Raw genomic sequence first — 23860 nt, 5'->3', positions numbered from 1 at the left:
ATATAGATCTATATGGCCCTTTACACCGTATGATTTAAGTGAATATTTTCGAAGATATTACAGATTTAAAAATTGCAGGACGTAGCGTTTGCGGCCGCTCGGCTATGTATTTTATACCCGTGCGATGCCGGAGGCCGGAGCGGGCCGCTATATTTTTATACCTATACAACGTTCACAATTTTTCTGTATAGTAGGTATTTAGTATCAGCATTGCACCCGTGCGAAGCCGGGGCGGGTCGCTAGTAATATATAAAGTTCAGTGCTTTTTAATAGTGAATATTTTATTTATTTTATACGTAACTTTGTAACTTTGAAATAATTAAATAAATTAAGTAATCTGTGGTTATAAGATTTATACGTTCATGTGTGTGTTCATCTTTAATCAACGTATTTACTCTACCATACTCTACTATGCTCTACCATATTAAATATCTACTCTACCAAAAATGTAACTACTCTAACCAAACATCGTAAAGTTTGGTGTTATCTTTATAGAAAAATGTTCTTAACACAGCTATCTTCACAAATAATTAAAAATGTGATTTTAAATTGCCCAATTAGTGCACTTATAGCCATTACTTAACTCACATCTATTACTATTTACTTCAAACGATTCACAATTACTGGCACATTCACAAATACATGAAATCAGTCAAATCAGTCACACTAAATACAACCACAATTAAACATAACACACACATAAGCAATAACTAATTCAACACCGAAATTATAATCCCGAACACTGTCAAAGGATTACTCCGAGTTTACCATTGTTCGAATACATCGCTCGTTACTGTTAATTTGGATGGAAGTGACAATGCATTGAACCGGGCATATGAACAAAATATCCTCACGATTATACTGTGGTTAATAGATTAATACGTCTCTATGTCACTGTGGCTTTGTACGGTTAATGGCCGTAAATGAATTAGAATTGTGTTGCGCGAAATTCACGGATTGATTGTGAGTAATTATTAATTTGTATACAATTAGTTGTGATGGTTATGAAAATGTTTTAATTATTTATACTGTGATGATGCAAAATTTTGTCTTAGGGCCGATTTTTCAATGCTTGGATAAAACTTATCCGTCCAATAAAGTATTACACGATAATATTAAAATGTCACTGTAAAATACTACTAATATGTAATTTATCGATATCCGCAAACATTGCGCACATCACTATCCTACGTAAGCTACAAATACAGTAGAGATACGTACTTACAGTTTCAATCACCGTGGAAATCTCAATCGACTCGTTTACAAAGACTCTTTGATTTACTCATACGTTATATAGGTAAGTGTATGTAAACTAGTTTGTATGTTTCTTTAGAAGAAGATTGTATAGACTTTAGACTTGAGAATGAAATGGACATGCTCTTAACTATTTATTTGAAATTGCTCTATGCATGACGCATATTAATGATGTTGGTAGTGTAGCTAATTAGCTAAGAGCCGATTTTTCAATGCTTGGATAAAACTTATTCGTTGAATAATGTATAAAACTACCATTTTAAAAACGTATTCTAATTGCCCGTATTTGCATCGTGTAATACTTTATTGGACGGATAAGTTTTATCCTAGCATTGAAAAATCGGCCCTAAGACATATTTTTTTTTTTAATTAAGAAAATGAAGAACAACCTGATGCCATTGAAATCAAAGGAAAAATATAATAAAGCAAAAATAACAAGTAAAATATTTTAGGGTACTAATAGCTACGAGAGGATAGGGGAAATAGTTTATGATTTCCAATAAATATTAACCTTATGTGTGTGTGAACAATCTAAATAACTATCGAGAGGAAACAAACTTGAAAAACGGTTAAAGTTTAAAAAGCGTAGGTAATTTTAATTGAAGTCTATGCTTACTAATTGCAAGGCAGCAAATGAGTTTCAGTAAGCGATTGTACCGTACGTGTTATTACTCAGAAACCCGATTCTCAAGTCTTAGCACTAAATTGAAACCACTAAAGACGATATCGACAAATCGAAGTCGACGAATTCAGACGGGACAATGATAGGGTTGTCAACTTGAGGAATTAAATTATATCAAATGTATTGATGTTATTATGAAAAATTTTGCCGTTAACAGTTAATTCATATTGATCAAATTTATTATTTTATATTATCTTTGTTAGAATTAATTGCCTTCGTGACAGAATTATATTTTACAAACCACTTTCATAGCTCTACTTTTGAAAAATAAGCATGATTAGTGACTTGAATAATGTAGACGTCAACTTACACTTAAATCATTTTACCAATAATTACATATTTTTAACCCACACTATAGAACAAAAACTAGAGACACAAACTAAGCTAATCTTCACTTTTCAATACCACGGACACCTCAATATATATTACAAGAAATAGACAACCCTATAGCTGAAGCAGTGGACTGTAACCGAGAGCGTCAGTAAATAACGTAGTGAGCTAATACTTTCACGCGTGATTGCTAATCTCCAGTGAACCTAGCTTTCTCACATAGTACTTTACTAGTCTACAATAAGCGAAGCCACTTTAGAATTCAATGTAATTTGTCTATAGACCGGGAGATACTGACACAAAATTTCGAGTCATTTGTAACAGGATGGCGGTTCTACAGGGTTCTTAGTACGCAATGACAAAAAGAAAAACGATGGTGTGAACACTGGTACCGGTGGCTTAGTCGCGTGGGCGTTAGTCGAACTCGTCGTAAAAATAGCGAAAGTCAAACGATTTGTAACACAAAAATTTTAGAATTTACCGATAGCCCATAAAAAAGAAGTAGGCGGTAGTGTCATGCCATACTTTTCCGGTGTGTCTTACAGCCCGCCATACCGACGCAAATGTGTTGATTTAAAAAAAAACAATTCAACCATTTGTACCAGGCTAACTTTTGCACAGGTAACCATCGTCGTGTAGCCATTTACGAAAATCACCATACCATACTTTTCGGACGATTCCAAATGGTCGCCATACCGCCGAACATCTGCAAAAATTTTTTTTTTCGACAAACTTTTTGTACCAGTATTGTATTTGGATTTTTGGAGAGTATTTGATAAAATGTGACCATTATTATATTTGCCATACTTCTAGTAGGGGGAAAAAGTGCTGCCATACTTCATTAATAAATTTATTATTAATTTATAGAAGTGAAGATTTCTACCACCTAGATCTTTGAAATTTTGTATTTATATTTGATGAATCTCAAACTTATAGGAAAGATTAATGCCATACTGTTACAAATCGTTCAAAATACGAATAAAATCATACAATAAAAAAAAATCTTATACACATTCGCCACCTCCCACAGGTATGGCATTATCACACTTCTATTTATAATCATTCAGGAGTTGTTGAAAAAAAAATTTAGGGTGTTACAAATGGTTCGGCGAAAAAAAAAATTTCCAGATTTTCGGCGGTATGGCGACCATTTGGAATCGTCCGAAAAGTGTGGCATGGCGATTTTCGTAAATGGCTGCACGACGATGGTTACCTGTGCAAAAGTTAGCCTGGTACAAATGGTTGAATTGTTTTTTTTTAAATCAACACATTCGCGTCGGTATGGCGGGCTGTAAGTCACACCGGAAAAGTATGGCATGACACTACCGCCTACTTCTTTTTTATGGGCTATCGGTAAATTCTAAAATTTTTGTGTTACAAATCGTTTGACTTCGCTATTTTTCCGACGAGTTCGACTAACGCCCACGCGACTAAGCCGCCGGTACCAGCGTTCACACCATCGTTTTTCTTTTTGTCATTGCGTACTAAGACCCCTGTAGAACCGCCATCCTGTTACAAATGACTCGAAATTTTGTGTCAGTATCTCCCGGTCTACTAGTAACGACGACATGTCTAATTGTAGATCGGAATTCCATTGAACCTTTGGCAATTTGATGGCTTGTTCTCGTTTCTATGGAGATCGAGATACGAACGGAGGTTTCCTAAATTATTAATACCTACATGTTAGGTACATACAATTAGAATGTGTCTGGAAATATAGTTAACAATATTACGCGAAAAATATTTTTAATCAGGTACCACCTGAAATTATAGGCTGAAGCAAGTCGCGCCCATCAATCGCTTTTAACTGCTGCATCATCGCTCTATTTTTTACAATTTTATTGTAGGAAATCATGTTCAATTTATACGTCGTCATAGAATATTTGTAGATACTTAAAGTCCTTGAGTTTAAAATCAATCTCATTTTTATAAATTTTCATTGTGAATTAAATACAATAGCGTATTATATGTATTATGATTAAATCAATATTCACAGCAGTTTCTGTTGACAACAGGAAAACCATATCGCGAATAGAGCGTGCACTCAATACACGGTTAATATCGCCGCATCGCCATCAATACTCGTACAAATAAATAAGCGAATTAATTAAAAACTTGTTTGCTGACAAAATACAAAATGCATCGCAGTGTCGCTGAAATTTACATTTTTATCGCGGCCCGTACGGAGACGTGCGTATGTAAGCGTCACGGGTCAAATGTTGTAATGGCTTTTAGTGTACGACTTGCATACAAATACGTTTAGTTTATATGCTAATGTGTTTTATAAATATCAAATCAAATAATTGGGTAGATTATGGAGATAGCGAACGCTTTTAGAATACGTAAATTGTGTGGAATGTTACACGAATTCTATGGTGAAAGTAGGTGTATCAATAGATGTTATGTTGTAAAATATAAATTAGGGCTTATTAAGAATAACGAGTTTAATAGAAACAGATCAATATGGTGGCTCCCGTAATAAAAATGTCGTTATGATTAGTGGTATAATAATTCACTCTACAATCTACATTCGTATTATACTAGCGTTTAGCTATTATTCCATCAGTCCCCGGAATCACAGACACAATAGATAATCTATTGTGTCGCGCCCCGATCGGGGCGCTCGGTGGTCAATGGGTTATTATGTATTCTGTGACTATACTTTAACAAAATCTCTACATCTGCTACTCGTATATACAATTGACATATTTTGATACCCCTTACTACCGTAGCATACTTTAAAGCCATTTTTTAATACTTTTAATTGGTATAGATTAACTCTCCATGTTTCAAAAATATTAGTTAGTAAACTGGGCTAAATTTAAATGCGACCACATTAAAGGCACTAGCATACAAAATATACATAATAATTTTTAGTATATATACATTCGAACTTACAATCTCCTTTTTTTAAGTCGGTTTACTACAAGTCAGTTGCACCTGTCTTCACTACAATGACAGACCAAAATAATGCAATACAGTGCGGTCACACGATTAATATTGTGGCCGGCTGATTTAATAAACGATTGTAATTTTTGCAATACCAGCAGATTTGTGTGAAGACTTTATTTATTGCTTTGGGAATATATTGGTTATTTGTGTTTTTAGTAACACTAAATTGTGTACGTTTTTTTTGTTATTACTAGCGGGTCGTTGGGGATAACTAGCCGTGATGTTTACAGTAACGTAGATATTATAGTATGCATGTATTTTGTAGGAAATCAACAATTACAATTTAAAACATGAATAACTATAAATTTCAATTGTAAATATCTTTTTTAACTAAATTAAAAACTATGCGCCTTCGCGATTCCAATTCTACATTTGAACGACCGTTTGAACACTTTTTTTACATTTTTAGAGTAAAATGGTATTTTTGTTCAGCCAAGATACATTTTTAGCTCTTGACACCAAAAATATAGTCTTCTATATAAGTACATAAATTATCTACATTTTGCATTTCAACTTTGTATATACGCTTAAAGTAAATTTTACGAAAGGCCTACCTACTCTACAAAATTCGCCACAAATCTTAAGCTATACATGAATGTTCTCGAAAATTCCATTGCATTCCAGACTTTGAACGTTCATACTATATGTACCTATGTATTATGACCGATTCACAATGTGTAAGTGGTCTGCCTTTGACAATCTATCCTTACCCTATCCTAAATATTAACCGTCAAAGGTACCAGATTTCAAATTAGTCGTAGCCACTCGTAGGTACCTTAAACTCGTATTGAGGATTTCGATATCTGAATTATAATATGAACTACTTAATTGATGATCTTATAATTGAGAGGTTATGTAGGTACTCTATCTTTCTTTTAACAAAAAAGAAAGATAGAGTACCCAATTGGACCTATCTTGATAAATTAAAATTATGTAGAGACATTATTTTTCTTTAATAATATGTATATACATATTTTTATTTTAAAGGTCAAAAATAATAGGTAGATACTAGGTAGGTAGTTGATTTCAGAAGTGACCTAGTCTCTAGATTATTAAGCTTTTGCATAGCAAAATATGTTTTTCAATAAAACTAAACATCAATTGTGTAAATCACAATAAATCCGTAAACTAATACGCATAAATAATGTGTAAACAATGACTTATTATACGAATTTAATTGCTTAACCAAACATCAATTATGCAGCCTTTATGTTATTCAGAGTACATTCGGTTTATTACTCATATTCATCTATTAATATCAACAAAAGGTCCAACCCTATTCACAATGAATGCCAACAGTATTTTGATATTAAATTAATAACTATTGAGTACCAGGTACATCGTAGGGTTGCCTACAAGAAGTTTCGGTGTTTTTTTTTCCTAAAATATTTAAATATTAATTTTTCATAAATTGTAACAAGCAGTATCGGCAAATCGTAAAAATATTTTACCACGAAGCTTAAAATAATGAGTCGTGCAACATTTAAACGTAACAACATAAAATTATAGCTGCATGCATTATAACACTGGTTCTTTTAATTTGTAGCTTAGCCTTTTCTACCACCTTACACATCATGCCCATAGAAATCTAAATAACAAGACACATAGAAGTGCTATAATGTCATAATTCGTATGAAAACCGCTGTCGCCAAAATCAACACATTTAAACCGATAGCTAAACAATACACACAAGTAAACTATGCCTTTTATTGGACAACTTGATTTTAGTGAAAACTAACTTAAATATTAAATTAAGCTTTTTAATATGTATCCTAACGCACGAATTTACGGTTTATTTTAGAATAACATCCCTAAGTATATGAGACGTTTTGTTTCTTTTTGCTCCAATAAGGTTGAAACTGTGTCATTCATTGTTATTTCGATTACTATGGTGACACTCGTAATACTTGTATATATTCTATAATTTTAAGGAAAAACGGCATTATTTCTAAAAAAAAATATTTACCGATGAAATATTATTCCTTTATTAGTATAATTACAAATTGTGGAAGAATTTACGCTACGGGAAATGCTGAAACACACCATGTTTACACACATACGTCTCCATAGCAACTGAACTGTGACGAACACACTGGTGATGTGAAAGTCACCTGAGTGGCGACAAGGTCACGCGCGCTTACGACTTCTAGTGTCTTGTTATTTAGATTTCTATGATCATGCCTAATAACAGATTTTGTATAATAGAAGAATAGAGACAGTTACAAGTAGACAGTAAGTTTTCACTTTTCAAGGCATAAACAAAACACGTGAAAAGTATTGACATCCCTAATCACCAATGCGACAGAATTGCAGATTTAAATCAAATTGGTCTCAATGTAATTATGGTTTGATTAGAATTATGTGAATAAATTATTAAACGATTGTTGAAATATTTCTAGTTCGAATAAGTCAGTTTTAAACTCGATAGGGAAACGAAGATATCATTTGCCATTAAGGCAATTACATGGTTCAACGACCTTAATGATTCTGTCACTACATTTGAATTTGTTTTTTTAACCGCCCTCTATAAATATACATCGTTGTTGAAGTAAAAGTGACCAAAGATTATGGAATTGTATACTGTATCGTATTGTATCGTAATGTGTTAGTTGGTTTCTACCTAATTTATGTTTTCTCTGAGAGGCAGTAACATATTACATTTATGAATAGTAAATATTGTGTACTATGTATGTTGTAAATGTAATGTAGGAAGACTCATCTTTCAACATTAACCGTTATAAGCAAAGTCTCTACTACATGACCCATTCTGGAGACCTTAAGATGACTAAGCAAGTAATTATAAGTTCTAGAGTGGGGAACAGTTAAGAAAACACCGATTTAGAAATTAATTTTATTCAACACGGACTCTACTATATTCTGGAGACCTGATGATGGCTAGGGTGGAGAACATCTCACCTACAGAGATATAAAAGATGGAGTACATTATTTGACGTAATTCTATAGAACGGCCTCTACCATGTCATGGTGTATCGAATGGTAATGGTGACCAGGCAAATGTATTAAGCGTTCTCTGTATATCTCTTCATACCTAGTAGGAATATATGCATGCAACCTACACACACCGAAAAAAATAGGGGAACGGACAAGAAATCACGTTTTTTTCGACTTGTTATGTATTTTGTAGTTAGTACGGGGTTAATTTTTGAAAAACTCGCATAGTTCCCGTTCCCGTGGAATTTCCGGGATAAAACCTATCCTATATTACTCGTGGATAATGTAGCTTTTGAATGGTGAACGGAATTTTTAAAATCGGTCCAGTAGTTTATGAGCCTATTCATTACAATCAAACAAACAAACAAAGTTTTCCTCTTTATAATATTAGTGTAGAAGAAATCATCGGTTCACCCAGTTAAAAGTGCGGAGGTAACGGAACCAACAAAAAATTCAGTTCAATTGAGAATTTCGTCCTATAATGGCGTCGGCTAAAAATGTTGCTATACGTTTATGTCAGTTTTGACTTTCCTACGATTTTATACAATATTAAAAAAAATTGCTGATTTTCGGCGGTATGGCGACCATTTGGAACTGTCTGAAAAGTATGGCATGGCGATTTTCGTACTTGGCTACTGGACTATGATTACCTGTGCAAAAATTAGCCTGGTACAAATGGTTGAATTTTTTTTTTAAATCAACGCATTCACGTCGGTATTGTGGGCTGTAAATTACAACGGAAAAGTATGGCATGACACTACCGCCTACTTCTTTTTTATGGGCTATCGGTAAATCCTAAAATTTTTGTGTTACAAATCGTTTGCCTTCCGTAATTTATCCGACGAGTTCGACTAACGCCCACGCGACTAGTATGCTGATTTTTCTTTTTGTCATTGCGTACTAAGACCACTGTAGAACCGCCATCCGGTTACAAATGACCCAAAATTTTGTGTCAGTATCTCCCGGCTTTGGATTGTTTTGGACCCTTAAAATGTACGATAGAACAGCAATTAATCTTTTTTAAAAAATATTCAAGGCACAGGGAAAGTCTGGTTACTGTTTTATAGGTATGTGTTTTCTGATAATATTTTACTGTCAAAAATTATCAACACTGGATATTATTCAATGACGCCTTTCAAAAACAAAACTAATTTACAAACAGATTTTTATATCTTTACATACCTATTTTTAACTTTCATTTCATGAACTGCTCATGTAAATACCTATTACAATCTGGTTTAATTTAACAAAACATTCAATTCGGTGAATTTTAGCGTTATTTTGCAAAAAAAACCGCACGTACAGTCCCCCGTCCGAGTCGAACTGACACCGTCAAATTTCGTCGAAAATATGCAATAGAGGTGAGGTTTTATGTGGGTTTTATTATAAATTCGAGTTTTTTCTTGATAATTTAACGATAATAATGAAAATTGAAAAAACAATCAATACAAATTGTTACAAATATCATAACATATTTTTTGGTATAAATTTCATGTATAAATATGTAGCCGTTCTCCTAACAAAATGCGTTTTATGTTCAAAAAGGGGTTGATTTGTATGTATTTTTTTTTATGTTTAGGCCGTTCTAAACTGAAAAGTAAACAATACACTTTGTTAATTATATCCTTGAGTATCACATAATTATATTTTTTTTAAGACAATCGTACCAACAGTTTCCTCAACAAAATTCAATATGTAAAAGGTGTTTTCCGGTTTTGACCATAGTAATCCCCTTAAAGCACACACAATATTATTAGTGTGCTTCATATCTCATTTACTGTATTTACCAAAAATGAATCATAAAGCTCCTAGCAAGATGAAATAATAACAACGTACTTATAAGGATCATTTACATTTGTTGATTCCTTTTATATAATGTTAAAAACAAAAGCCTGTTAAACACATAATTATAATTATGTGCATTAGGAGAACAAAATACCTTATTGAAATATTTGTTAAGAGCTTTTCAGCGTCATATTATGAAACGTCTTAGAATATAATACTTACTCTTTACTCAAACAAAAATAAATACTTAAACAAAAATTCAAGACACTTTTTAAACAATACGGGATGACACATATCGTCGAACTTTTGATTCTTCGACATGTCGGTTTCCTCACGATGTTTTCCTTCACCGTTCGAGCAGTGGTGATGTTACAACATGCGCAGATAAATTGAAAAATCAATTTATTTCCTGCGCGCTCGCCCGGTCTCGAACCCCGGACTTATCGATTCGAAGTCCGAGGTCTCACCACTGAGCCACCACTGCTGATTGTGTGTGTATAATGATTCTTTTTTAATTTGTAAACCGAAATAATAAATTTATGAACTAAATTTGCCGCCCCTTAAAATTTGCCGCCCTAGGCTCCAGCCTACTCAGCTTGCTGGTAAATCCGCCACTGAACAATAGGTAGCTATCACTGTAAAGCTTACACAAATAATCTTCCAAACTAAGCTTCCAAATAATAATGCCTCATTGCCTTTAATAGAACAAATACCATTTCACTTGCGTAAAACAAACATATACGAAACCAATTACAAACTTATAATTCTAGAACAAAAGAAAATAACATTTTGAACGAAATAAGCTTAAACAAAAATAGGAGGCCAATATTTTCAACAAATTCAATTGCTGGAGAATCCTATAGAGTGACGCGTGGAATACACCGGGCGTGGAATAGACAGGCCAGACGTCGAATAAATGTCACCATTATAGATGGGGATTTTACAATTTTATATTGCACTCCATTTTCAGGGTTTAAACATTTTCACTGTTATCACTTATTTCAATGTGGAAAGGCAGCCTAGAGATGCCTGAACTGAATGAAATGTTCTTTTATCACTAAATAAAATAGCCTTTGATTTTGCGTTGTTTCTACAATGAATATGGTTTATTCAATGGCTTATTGAAATAATATAATATTGTATAATATTGTTAAATAATTTTAATAAGTGCCTAACCTTAAATTTCATAAAAATAAGGGAGGTCGTATGCCCATAACTGCATACGTAATTTTGCAAAAATTACTGAGCAGACTAAGAATTAATCTGGCTCATAGATAAAGAATAACATGGATCCATCCACCTTATAATTTATTTATCGTATTGTCTCTATCCAAACGAAGGTCATATTATACTCGAAGTTCAATGTTACTTATATTGTGTTAATATTAAAGCAAAACTCCGTCATATTTCAGATAAACAACAAGGATTGGTGCAAAAAGGGGAGGAAGGGGGGCAACTGTAGTATGAAGTGTGAAGGTACTATAAACTTATTAGACGCTTTCAAACTAATTGTGTTTAACACTACCTCTGCACCGGCTATGCTTTTAACATCTCTTGTTTTATATTTTAAACATAATGCTTCTAATAATTTAACGTGTTATTCACGGTTTGGTTGAGTATGAAATGAACTATATTATGCACTATAGCGTGCTCTATTTTCCTATACCTAATTCATATCTGCATTATTTACTTGTCAAGTTACATTATATCACAATCGAGCTTGCATCCGCAGCAGCCTCCGAGTGTCTGTATTCATTCATTTTATAATAATTAAAAAAAATAAAATTTGGAAAACAAACAAACTTTTGCCAAAAACAATATGCTTTATACTTTACGCCACTCTTACTTAACCCACGCCACGTACAACAACGATTTTCTTTGATAAATAATAAACTGCAAAGTATTTTAAAAATTCCATTGTTCATCGAGGCATCGATTAATTTATTTGTCTATTTATATATGGGGAATTATAAAACGAGCGAACAAAAAAAAACTTTGCGACTGATGATGACATACTGTTTTAATAACTTGAGCGGTATGAATTTGACTAAGCGAAAAATTAACTAAACTGACGACGAATATTGATTTATAATAAAATCCAGAACGAGCTTACAAAAAGTGGATTGTGATAAATCCATTTCAGATATTAAAATTTTATCCGAGCGACTTCATTACTAAGTGAGCGACTGGTAATACAGAGAGGGCAACTTCAATATTAAGATAGATTCGATTTTTCTAAGTGAGGTTATACTTAGCGAACTACTAAAAAGTTCACTTTGAGCAAAGTTTTGTAAGCTGCTTTATTAATGATTATTGGTTACTGATATTCTATTTGAGGGCTTATGTTTTTTATTTTGATACGCTTTTTTAATAAAAACTACAGATTTTTAAATTCGCGCTAATTCGAATGGGGGCGGGGCGACGAATCGTTGCAGTCAGGTGAGTTGGGAGTTGGTTTTTTTTTTTAGTTGACTGAAGCGTCTTATTTTATTTTTTGTTCATTTGATTGAAATAAATGCATGCATATTACTTTATTTTTACGGAGTACATTGTTTTAATTGGCTCGTCTTTAGTACCTTTACGTTTCGCTAGAGCGTTGATTTTTTTTTAAGTTATACCTAGTTCTAAGTTTGTTAATTAATTTTGGAAAGTTTCAACTTGCGGAAACCATTACTTTTCAAGATATAATTTTTTGAAATTCAGAAAATTTGGTTATTATTTACGACGTTTTTGACAGCTGACGTTTCGTTCACTGTAACTAATGACTGATTCCTTTAATAAAATGTGTTTTTACGGTTAATATAAAAGCGCAAATTAAACAATTATGTATTAAATCAAAAATATGATATAAATATGTATATTTTACTTTACAAATCTAATACGGTAAATATCAAATCTAAAAAATATATATGCAATAACGAAACGTGAGCCCATTTTGTGTGGCGAGTGCCAAAAGCGACTTTAGGGTGATTCCCACTCAACCAAAAAAAACTACGTAGGTTAAAAACTATAAAACTTTTATTCTTAATATTCAAATAGGTAGCGAGGAGCGAAGCGACGAGCGTGTTAGGTTAACCCTTGAACTGCCGCACGAGCCGAGCGAGCGAAGCGAGCGTGCCGCGGCAGCGGCCGGCGAGTGCCAGAAGCGACTTAAGGGCGATTCTCAAAATAATTTTGAAAAAGAAAAGCAGTTTATTTTGAAAAGTCACTACCCGCTATCGATTAGACACCTCAAAATAATGAAATTCGGGGATCACGAGTCGTAGTGTTAGGTTGCCTTATATTTCAATAATAAAATTTCTCAACTAATAGAATAGTGTTTCTTCAAATAGTTATTTCATATTATTTTTATTTTTTAAATGTGAGCTCATTATACTCTGCTCATTAGTGTATTTTTCAAAGTGGTTTTTGTATTCGAAACACTTCATTTAAGATAAAATGCCGCTCAATATAAAAAATACATTTGCCAAATATTGAAAAAAATGCAGGACGTAACGTTGACACTCAAACAAATATTAGGTCGCTCAAATATTATGAAGCTGCTCATTTTGTATTTTAAGTAACTCAAATTAATGTTTGTAAGTTGCTGTTCTGTTGATTTCTCGTCACTCGCAGTCAGTCGCTCACTTAGTAATTCTATAACCCAAATTAATTAATTTTGACACTTAGAACTGTAATTTACAGTCACTCGTTTAATTGCTACCCTTTATATATTATCTGCATGAAGCATACTCCCATGACATCAGTAAACTTTACAGAATTTTGAAACCAACCAAAAGTATAATACATAGGTACGTTCATATCTACATTTTTTGTCCAAACATACAATGTAAAGGTTTATTTGATATTTTGTACGTTCCAGACCTTCTCAACGAGGACTTGGCCGACGACGTGAGATGTGCAAAACGTATTTACGATCGTGTCGGTTTCAAAGCCTGGCCATCCTCCTACGCATATTGCAAAGAGAAGAGCCTACCAGATTTATCAAGATGCTAAATGCTTTACTATTTGTGCTCTGAACGATAGAATGTCATATGCAAGTTTTGGTAATTAAATGCGCCTGCGAAAATGTTTGATGCAATATTGCGTTTGCAAGTTTTGCACAGAAGTTATCTTCGATTTTTCAAAAATTTTAAAGGCTATGTTCGGAGTACAATTAGATAACATTGTGAATAGCGCAAGTATGAACTTTTAATTGACTTCATACTTATGCTTTTTACAAAATATAGTAGAATGTAAGCATTAGGATAATATATTTTAATAAAGTTCTAAGTAAAAGAGATAATAAAGAGACATGAGAGAAGAAAGTGTTATAATTAAACAAATATTAGAATATATATAAATAATTTAGTTACTTTAATAATTTTACAACACTGCCTATTTCGTAGTTACCTTTATAATATTTTTGATTCCGAATTATACCTATGTTTAGTTCTAATGCATTTTTAGCGTAATAAAAGAAGTAGAAGTTACAGTTTTTACGTTTATAACAATTTAGTTTAAGAAATTAATGTATACCTACTATTAACATTAAATGAAAATAAATATCAGTTGTCTTTTTTTTTGTAAATCCATCGTGATAATCTTACTACAATTTATGCAAAATAATTGTAAATATAAGAAAAATGCACACAAAGAATACTATAAATTTTGCTTCTCTAAAATGAAAAGGCGCTTAAAATTTACCGACTTACATGTAAGCATAAAATTTTCCACAGCCCAATTAAAAAGCCGCATTGAGTAGAAATTAAATTTTTCAAAATGTATGAATTGTTCAAAACTTGAAACGTTGATAAACCTGGATTCAATTTAAAAGTTTAACGAGGAGCGTAAAATTTTTAAGATAAAGATTCCGAGATCTCTTTAGTTCAAGCTACTGAGTTTGAGTACTGACTACAGTTCGCTTTTACTACATTTAAATTATTTAACGTTAAAAGGATGAACGTCATAATCCATTTAATATGACTTCCAGGGAATTCTTTTAAATTTAGAACAAATCTTTGATAACATGTATAATTTTCAGATATTTCCCTAGCTGTTTGTTCCAAACATTCTGTTAAAATATTTTCACTTATACTTATTAATTTTTAATTAGAAATCCCATGTATAATACCACCACGAAAACATTTCAGCAATTTCCGCGTCCACTATAATAATATTTCATAAAATATTCCGCCAGCAATTTTATATAACCTATGATCGAATCCAAAATATGATCAAACAAAGTTATGAATATAGCATTATAATTTCATATCGCATTTTAATTAACACGTTATGTATTCATTAAAAGTTATCAGTTGCATATAATTACTGCGTTAATTAGATCAATGATGTGTAACATATTAACACGGGATGATAAAACAAATTATAATGAAGTGGAATAATAATATTATTCTATAATTAGTCTGCTAAATCCTGGTTCAATGTTTATTGGCTTAACTGTTGTCTGCTTAAGAGCCATATTTGGTATTTTGGTGTTATAGTTAAAAAAATTGAAGAAAAACTAAAGTGACGCTTTGATGAAGATTAACAAGAATACAAAAGAAACACATTCCTCATAGATTATATAAAAATATTATTTAAAAGTGAAGCTTCCACAAAATACAACGCTTTAAGAATTTCATCTGTTATTTTAAATTCAAGGCAAACTTTTTGACTGATTTAACACAATTATATTCAAATATCTTTCTTTCGTTTACATCTTGTCTTTATTTTACTCTCTTACAAAAAAAAAACCAAAGGCGGCAAGGTAAAGCTCCAAGCTAGAAGCTTTTACATTTCTCAGGGATCTACAGCCGGCATGTAACGATACATTTTCAATGAAGCAAATCCTATGAAAGCAGTTGTATTCAATATTCATTAGAAACAATTTTGAAGTGCTGCACCGAGCGAATGCTCTAGTACCATTCATGGGATTTGACTTGAAACTATCTGACGAACTGTCTAATTAATTTTCTGGTTTGAATAGAAATGCATTGTTTCATGTAAGTGGAAGTTGGAAGGTCATATTCTAAATTATTTTGAGAGTATGTTGGAAATATGTGTTCTGGTTATAATATATTAAAAGGGGAAACAACTATCCTCGTCAAGGATGCACGATTTAATTCAACATTACATTCGTTAAAGAAAAACTAGGATACAGAATTGTTATATCAGTTATCTATTATTATCATTGTCTTGGCTCATTGGACTACTATAAGGTGCAAGGTGGAATAATTCAGAGCATCAGTAGCTTAGTGGATTATTCGCCTGGTTTGAATAACAAACCCAAGTTTTGGTAGCAAGAAACAATTATGAACATTCTAAAGCTTCTGTGTTGGTGGAAAATGTTGTGAAATCGTCGTATTTGCCAATAAATATAATTGCCAATCCGCAATAGATTGGGATTGTATGGAGCTCTGCTACTTTTTACTTTATATTTATTATAAACGAAGACAATAAAAAAGATGAATCAAAGACAAAAATGTTATTTTATAAAAGCTCGCCTATCTGCAATCATAGCAATACCCAGAATAAACAACATCAAAGTAACTCGGCTACAATTTTAACGAGTTTCCTATATCTTCCGAAAATCATTTTAAAATTGTAGCACACTTAAAAAGTATTCGCATAAACTTGGCTCGGTTAAAACGTCATTTTTATATTGAAAAGCAACAAATTGCATATCAAATACGCTTCGCATCTAACTCACAACTGGTACTAAAACTACGAATGTAGGGTATCTGTGGGTTTCATTGTTAAGAGAACTTTTATTAATAAAAAAGAAAGTTGATATTTTTGTGTAACATTCGTATGAAAAGTACTATGTAGTAGTAATAAAAAAAATCCGAAAACGTCTGGGAAATCATGGTCTCGCAGTAAATAATACGACTTTTCTTAGAATCCTAATCCATTATATTTCGCGCCTGTATATTATAATTATATTATAAAAAAAAACTTAGATATAAGCATTTTCTTCTATCTATCATATTAATATCCTATTTTCCTGGGGATTGTGTATGTGTGCAACCGAATTATTATACAAACGGAAATATGTAATAAAGAGAATTAGAAGAACGTGATTTCACTATCATAAACAGATCGAATTCATTTATCTTTTTTTGCCAAAAAAGTAAACTTCCTACTTTAAAGCGTGGTCACTATAAAACCAACATCTCGTTACAAATTTCAAAGGCCCGGATATTACTAACATGCGGTTAGTTTGCAGTTTTATTTTCAGTTAGTCTGATGAAACCGCCGGATCTTGATGTGTAATAGAACCTATACCTTTTACGGATTTAAAATTTGTATTCGGGTGTTATGAAACTGTTTTTAACCAAGTTTTTAAAAACAAATGAAATAACGATTGTATTATTTAGGTAATGCAAACATTCAGTTTTGGATACACTTCTATTAATGGTTAACTTAGTAAATATAATTAACATAATATCCTTCATAGAAGCTTTTCTTTGAATTATGACTACGAATCTCAACGGGCCGATAGTGGAAAGACTTAGAGCAGTTAAAGCAGCCTGAAAGTCATTGGACTTTACTTACCTAATACTGTGTAGTATAGCTAATTACAACTGAGGCGCGTTAAAATGCCTTCGAAACTCAAAAGCCTGGTAACCTAAGCTGCTAAGCGCTAGCCTGATAACCATAGCTGATAACCCATATACAAAGCTCGACTTTATTTTTTCAATAGTTTAAATGTAATCAAACGCTGGCATGTTTGAATTAGTATATATCGCGTCACTTTTACCATCATTAAGTACAGGACAAAGAGGTACTTCACAAGTCCGTTTTAAGATATCTTTATCACCTATAAGCATTTACTTCCGCTGTAAAAGTTGCATATCGATGTACTTAAGAATCGATGATTAACCGAATTAATCACTGTAATTATTGGTGATTAAATACTTGGTGCTTTATTTCGCTAATATCGTTTTTGTTTTTTATAGGTATCCTGTAGATTGCAGAATTATAGTCGGGTTGTGTCCCCTTTCTCACGAATCACGAATGTGTTGTCTTTTGATTTTATTTTTTATCTTTATAGACCGTACCTTCTTGTGAATTAGAATTATTATTCTGTAGTATTTTTAATGAAACTATTGCATTCGACAACGGGTACAAAATTGATGATACTACATATTAATATTTTTGTTAGCTATTCGCAAAATGAAAAAATCTCTAAGAATTATTCTATAATGAGCAAATGTTTACGATGGGGAATTCCTATCTAAAAAAACAATTAAAATAATCTTTTATATACCTATTATTCAACTAAGATAACACACAATGTAAAAAAATAACTTAAACGGCCACTAAAACCCATAAAAAACATACAGCGAGCGTGACCCAATCTCTAAATTAATTTATTAATGAACATATATATATAAACAACCGATTGAAACCCACGCGTGTTCATTCAAATAGATATACTATTTAATTTTAGTTAAAATCTATTATGAAATAATTTATGAACCTCTGCCATACTTACAATGCAATAGTTGGTGTGATGCGATATCTTCTGTAGATATCGTTTATGTTTATGCTACATAGTTTGGTTCTGTTTTTTTGTTTTTGAAACGTGGGAAAAATCATATTATAATTTATAACTGTGTATTCCAAGCTGTAATATACCTAAGCATAGGTATGTAAAATATTATTATCTATGACCTATGTTATTACCATTCAAAAGTTCTTCTTAAAGAAGTCTGATTTCATAATTAAAATTATTAAATCAGAATTATAAGGACTTTTAAAAATACTTTTCGATGCATGGCGACGGTTCTCTTAATAATAAATTCAATCTTTTTTGTCCAGTTTTCACAGCAGTAGTTTCTCAAATGTATCAAAATTATCTTAAGATCGTTTTCAGTCTTCAATCATATTGCAAATGTGTTATTTTATAGTCATGCGTTGATGAAAATAATCCGTAATTATAATATATCGATAACTAATAGGGTAGGGCGGGGCTAGTTGAGCAATTTTTTACTTGAGCGGATATAGCTCCTCAATAATAAGTCTCAATGAGTCGTTATGCGGCTTGATGGATTAGTAATTTATCCCTTAGCAAAAGTGTCCATAGTAATTTTTTGTAACAAGTCGAATTTAAGAGCTACAGCTGTTTAAATGCAGAAAGTCAAGTACGCTCAATGTACCCCATAGGTGAGGTAAGTTGAGCAAGGGTATGGGGCAAGTTGAGCACTAAGAATGTCTAACCAAACCATGGGTTCAATGTTGACTAGAGAAGTGAAATATGTGTTCGACAATCAGTTCTTTATTTATAGTCTTTTAGTGACAGAAAAACAAAACTTAAAATAATTTTCTTTGGATAATTAACTGAAAATAGAATAAACAAAACATCAATGTAACTTAAGACTAACTTTAGGATTAGATTCAGTCTTTCTGTTTAAAATCAGACTTAAATATCTTAAAAAAATATATTATTAAGATCTTAGCAACTTAATCGTCATTGTCACTGTTGCAATTGACACAAACGAAAGTAAGACCAGCACCTGGAACACATTTTGTATGTGCCCATTCCCTGCAAGCTTGACACTGGATCCAATTTTCTCCTGGTAAACTTTCAGCATAGCCTTCGCAACAAATCAGACAGGAATAATCATTATCATCACTTTCTTCACTTGACTGGAGTATTTTTTTACAGACACCCTTCTTCCTTTTCTTACCCATGTTCTTCTTTGGCTTCTTAATTTTTTTTTGTGGTTTTATTTTTCTGTTCTTCTAAAGCGTTCTTTTCGGGAGTGTCTGTTAGTATTGCAGCTTTCCTCTTTCTTCTGTTAGTTTTAGCTGCTTTTCTATGGGCCAGCCTTTGGGTATGGTCGTACAATTTCCAGTTGTTTGAGTCGTGGGGTAAGTTGAGCAACTATAGCTCAACTAACCCCAACCCGGAATTTTAGAACAAAAGTGAGGTTATAAAAAAATCGTAAGAGTTATACCCAGAACCTCTCTACATATCAAAAGTACAATAATTATCTGGAAGATTAACACTTACCTGATTGAAAACAGACAACAATTGACTAATATAGACGAAAACTTGCAATAAACGACGTTTTTACTTTTTGGGCACAAAATAAACAAAACGTACGGGCGCTTCACTCGTTCGTCCAGCCGCCTCTAGTGATCGCGTGGTGATTACCCCTCCCGCGACTCCTTCTTTCCGCCATACGATGCCTATACGTATGGTGAATAGTTTGCGAGATATTTCGATTGCCCAACTTGCCCCTATGCTCAACTAGCCCCGCCCTACCCTACTTAAGTTAAATAAATAGTCAAGTGTGCGTGCTGTCCGGTAGCACAGGTTAACTAAGCATAATTATCACCTACGAGCATAAAACTTAAGTTGAGGTTAAGCATCGAGTTCATTAGAATTGTAAGTGTTAGTTAGGAGATAAACCTTTTGGCTTTTACTTCTTATAACATAATCAACGCTTGATTTTTTAACGAATCGAATAAGAATTTATCCGTTATATGTTTTTTAAATGCAGATTTTAAATAATTGTTAAGTTTAACTTTTATATATGGAAAAATTATATGGAATACAACGCCATTTTCATTAATAAAGTTCGGAAAAGTCTTAAGTATGTATATTCGCAAATATACTTTTAATATTTGGCATCATAGCCTAGATAAAAACTACATATTATTTTCTAAACTGTAGGTAGATAGCATTGAGCTCACTATTATAGAAATTTCTTACTAAATAGTTATAAATAATTATATTTTTCATTATTCTTCAAAAAGTATTAGTGGAGCTCGAAGCTCGAAGCTCGAAGCTTAACGAGAAGGACTCTCATTAATTAATTATTGAAATACCAAAGAGCTTTTATTGTCAAGTTCTCTATATATTTTCTACTTGTTTCATCTGTTAGAACAACAAGAGAATAAATAGACGCACAACGTACAAATAACAACTGAAGAGCTTCAATATCGATACATGAACATTGCAAACATATTCTTAACTTCATTTATAAGTTACATTGTTTAATAAAACAGCTTCCCAATACGGCGATAGTGAACATTAAAATAGATATATTATTATAATACACACAACAACAGGGCCATCAAATCGTCAAAGGTATTGTACAATAAAAAGCGAATGCGACATAGTCATGTCATCGTGGGCTGGATTCCCACGTAAGACAGGTCATTGACTCGGTATCGATTGGTCTTCGGTTTTTGCAGATTCCACATTTCAACTGGTTGGATTCCAGCACTAACGAGTATCGAATGCCTTGAAGGTCGGATGTGGAAAAAGTCGAGGTTCGACCAGCCAATGTCATTTGTTTTGTTAAATATCGGAATGCAGCGCAAGGCGCAGGGGTGCAGGAAAGGCCTTAAACAACAAATATTTCGTTCAGATTTCGATTTATGTTCAATTCGTATAAGAACTTTTTGCTCTTTGAAATTTATAAGTAAGTAACTAGTGTTCTCAGAAATACCGAAAGAATTTATTATTTTATGTTAAACTAAAACTAAAAAGCTTTATGTCAACTTTGAATTGATCGCGACGACGACTTAAAATAACAGCATTTGAAAATCTCAAAGATAACATTTCGTCTCCATAAAGAACGTCTTATAATAAACAATCTAACCTTATCGGGACAGCGACACAAAATGATTTTAATTTTACATTATATCTTAACCTTTCAAAGGTGCATGGGAATTTCACGCTCATATATAAAATCTGAATATTAAATAACATCTTTTGTTTGTTACAACATGTTACTAAGCTATACACCTCCATACAAAGCCTCTAACTGTATATACACTTCAATAAGTTAGATATTTATGCATTGAGGCTGATAAAAACAGCGTAGGCATTCGAAAGAACAATAAATTATCATGACTACTGATTTCATTAAATTATAATGGTGGGTATACACGATCGAGTTTCTTTAAGCATGAATGTTGTAGTTTGAGCTTCATTAATGTTAAGAAACATGAATTAAATTATGAAGTTAGTAATATTTCCTATATTTCGCAGTTTAATCAGCATTGTAAGAAGTGTGACGGTGATGACGGTGAAGAGGTGTTGCCACTTATAGAAATTTTATTATCCCATTAATAAGATGTTCTGAAAAGCTCTATAAAATGCTTAAAACACAGGCAGACAAACAGTCCCATGAATGTAAATGAACATTAATACGCAATCCTTCAGCTCATTACACACAACCTAATCAAACCGTCATGCCAATTAACCAAAAGCTTGATCGTGTATCCGCATCATTACCATAGATATAAGAAAGCGTCCTTGTGATCCCAAAGGACATATATACATTCTTCTCGGAAGTTATTTTGGTATGCACACCACACACGTCATATCGCCTGCTGTGTTATATTCACTAGGTTTTGCACATGACTCTGTTTGGATAGAATTTGACGAATTTGGCAACTATGGTGTTTTGTTGCCTTTGGTGCATTAATGGTTCTTTAATTAGGAGGGAAGTTCTTAAATAGATTTTTGGTATGATATTCAATTTCATTATCCATAAGAAGACGTCAAAACTTACGTTATAAAGTACTTCTACCAATCCAACGATATATAAATAGAATTCTAAAGACATAAAAAATATATTATATCAATATGAGAATTCTGGGTATGAACATCGACCAAAAGACGTCGTCAAAACGCAGCAAAAGCAGTGGAATGTAATAATAGCGTAAAACAAACAAAAATCCATATTGAATTTCCACGCATTAAATCTGAAGATATAGCCTTATTATTCCACATTTCTTTTTGCTTATAGTGAAACAATGACACTCGATCGAATACATTTGCCGCGTATATATTAGGATATTTTGGCATTGTCCTGGTACAACTGCTTTCATATATGGTGATACGTTTTTACCTTTGCCATAAGTAGAGTCGGGAATTCGAATTAGTTAATGACTTGGATACTTTGTTTTGCTGACTAAGTGGCCATTATTATAGCCGGGATAGACTATAGAGTGCCCCTTCTCCTCTTGTGGGATATGGGGCAGATGCATTATGCATTCATCTGTTTCATTTTCATTTTCTTTAGGCACAAGTAGGTGATCAGCCTTCTGTGTCCTGCCAGACCGAGACATTTTTTTTTCTTTGTTTCCACTGGGGATCAAACTCCTCGGATCTACACTATCGCATTATTAATCACTGTACCAAGGAGGCATTCAGAATAGACTAGGTTTATCTTTAAATAAAATCCGGCAAAAACTTTCTTTTATAATGACAAACTCTCAACTGATACTCGTGTTTTGAATGAAAATATTTTCAAGCTTCAGCTTTTTTATTGTCCACTTGTTTCCTTGTTTAACGAGATTTAGAATTAATGGAATGAGTACCTAGATATTTCCGCATATTTATTTTATATTTTTCAATTAAAACAATGCATTAACAATAGTTTTAATAAAACTGAATCGCCAAATGTGTTGCTAAGCATAAACTCGAGAATGGCTCTACCAATTCGGTAATTTTTTTAACGTTTTTGTTGATCGTTGCAGATCAAAATATGATAAAAATAACATACAAAATATTTATACCAGTAACCAAATTTCCTAGATAAGTTAAAATAATAATTACACATACATATAATTTCCATATAATATTGACTATTGGTACTGTATCAACTATTCCACGTAATATCGTGTCTCTATTTACATATTAATATTAACATTCTGAGAAATCGAATGAAAGGGCATATACATAGTACCAAACTGCAAAGCTACATATAAAGAGATGGAATATTAGAACTAATATGTATGAACATAATTTTAAATACATATGTTCATATTTTCTTATTCATATAAAAATTCCATAAACAACTATAAATATATGAATCTACTGTATCTGAGTCCATTGACCTACAATTAAGTACATATTATACCTATATAATAATGTTACAAATGTGATTTACGTGT

At 32.4% G+C, this 23860-nt stretch overlaps 2 protein-coding genes across 3 annotated transcripts in view; one reads left to right on the top strand and one right to left on the bottom strand.

Annotated features, from left to right (window-relative positions):
• LOC149478401 (lysozyme) overlaps window positions 1-14475 on the top strand; it is a 29371-nt gene extending 14896 nt beyond the window's left edge. The window contains exons 4-5 of one of the 2 annotated variants that reach the window (XM_089709233.1): window positions 11368-11431; window positions 13818-14475. In XM_089709233.1, coding sequence (XP_089565359.1) covers window positions 11368-11431; window positions 13818-13951 — 198 coding nt within the window. In that variant the 3' untranslated portion in view covers window positions 13952-14475. The remainder of the gene's footprint in view (window positions 1-11367; window positions 11432-13817) is intronic. The other variant, XM_089709232.1, reaches the window with a different exon arrangement.
• Window positions 1-23860, bottom strand: part of LOC149478400 (uncharacterized) — a 73659-nt gene that overhangs the window by 37006 nt on the left and 12793 nt on the right. The gene's annotated exons all lie outside the window — the stretch shown is intronic.

The sequence above is a fragment of the Colias philodice genome, chromosome 22, assembly GCF_061535455.1.
Source record: "Colias philodice isolate Cphi_HAF_F1 chromosome 22, ilColPhil1 Martin Lab GWU primary, whole genome shotgun sequence".
In the NCBI taxonomy this organism is placed as follows: Eukaryota; Metazoa; Arthropoda; class Insecta; order Lepidoptera; family Pieridae; genus Colias; species Colias philodice.
Note: the sequence above shows the minus strand (reverse complement) of the source record. Positions and strands in the feature narration are given on the sequence as shown.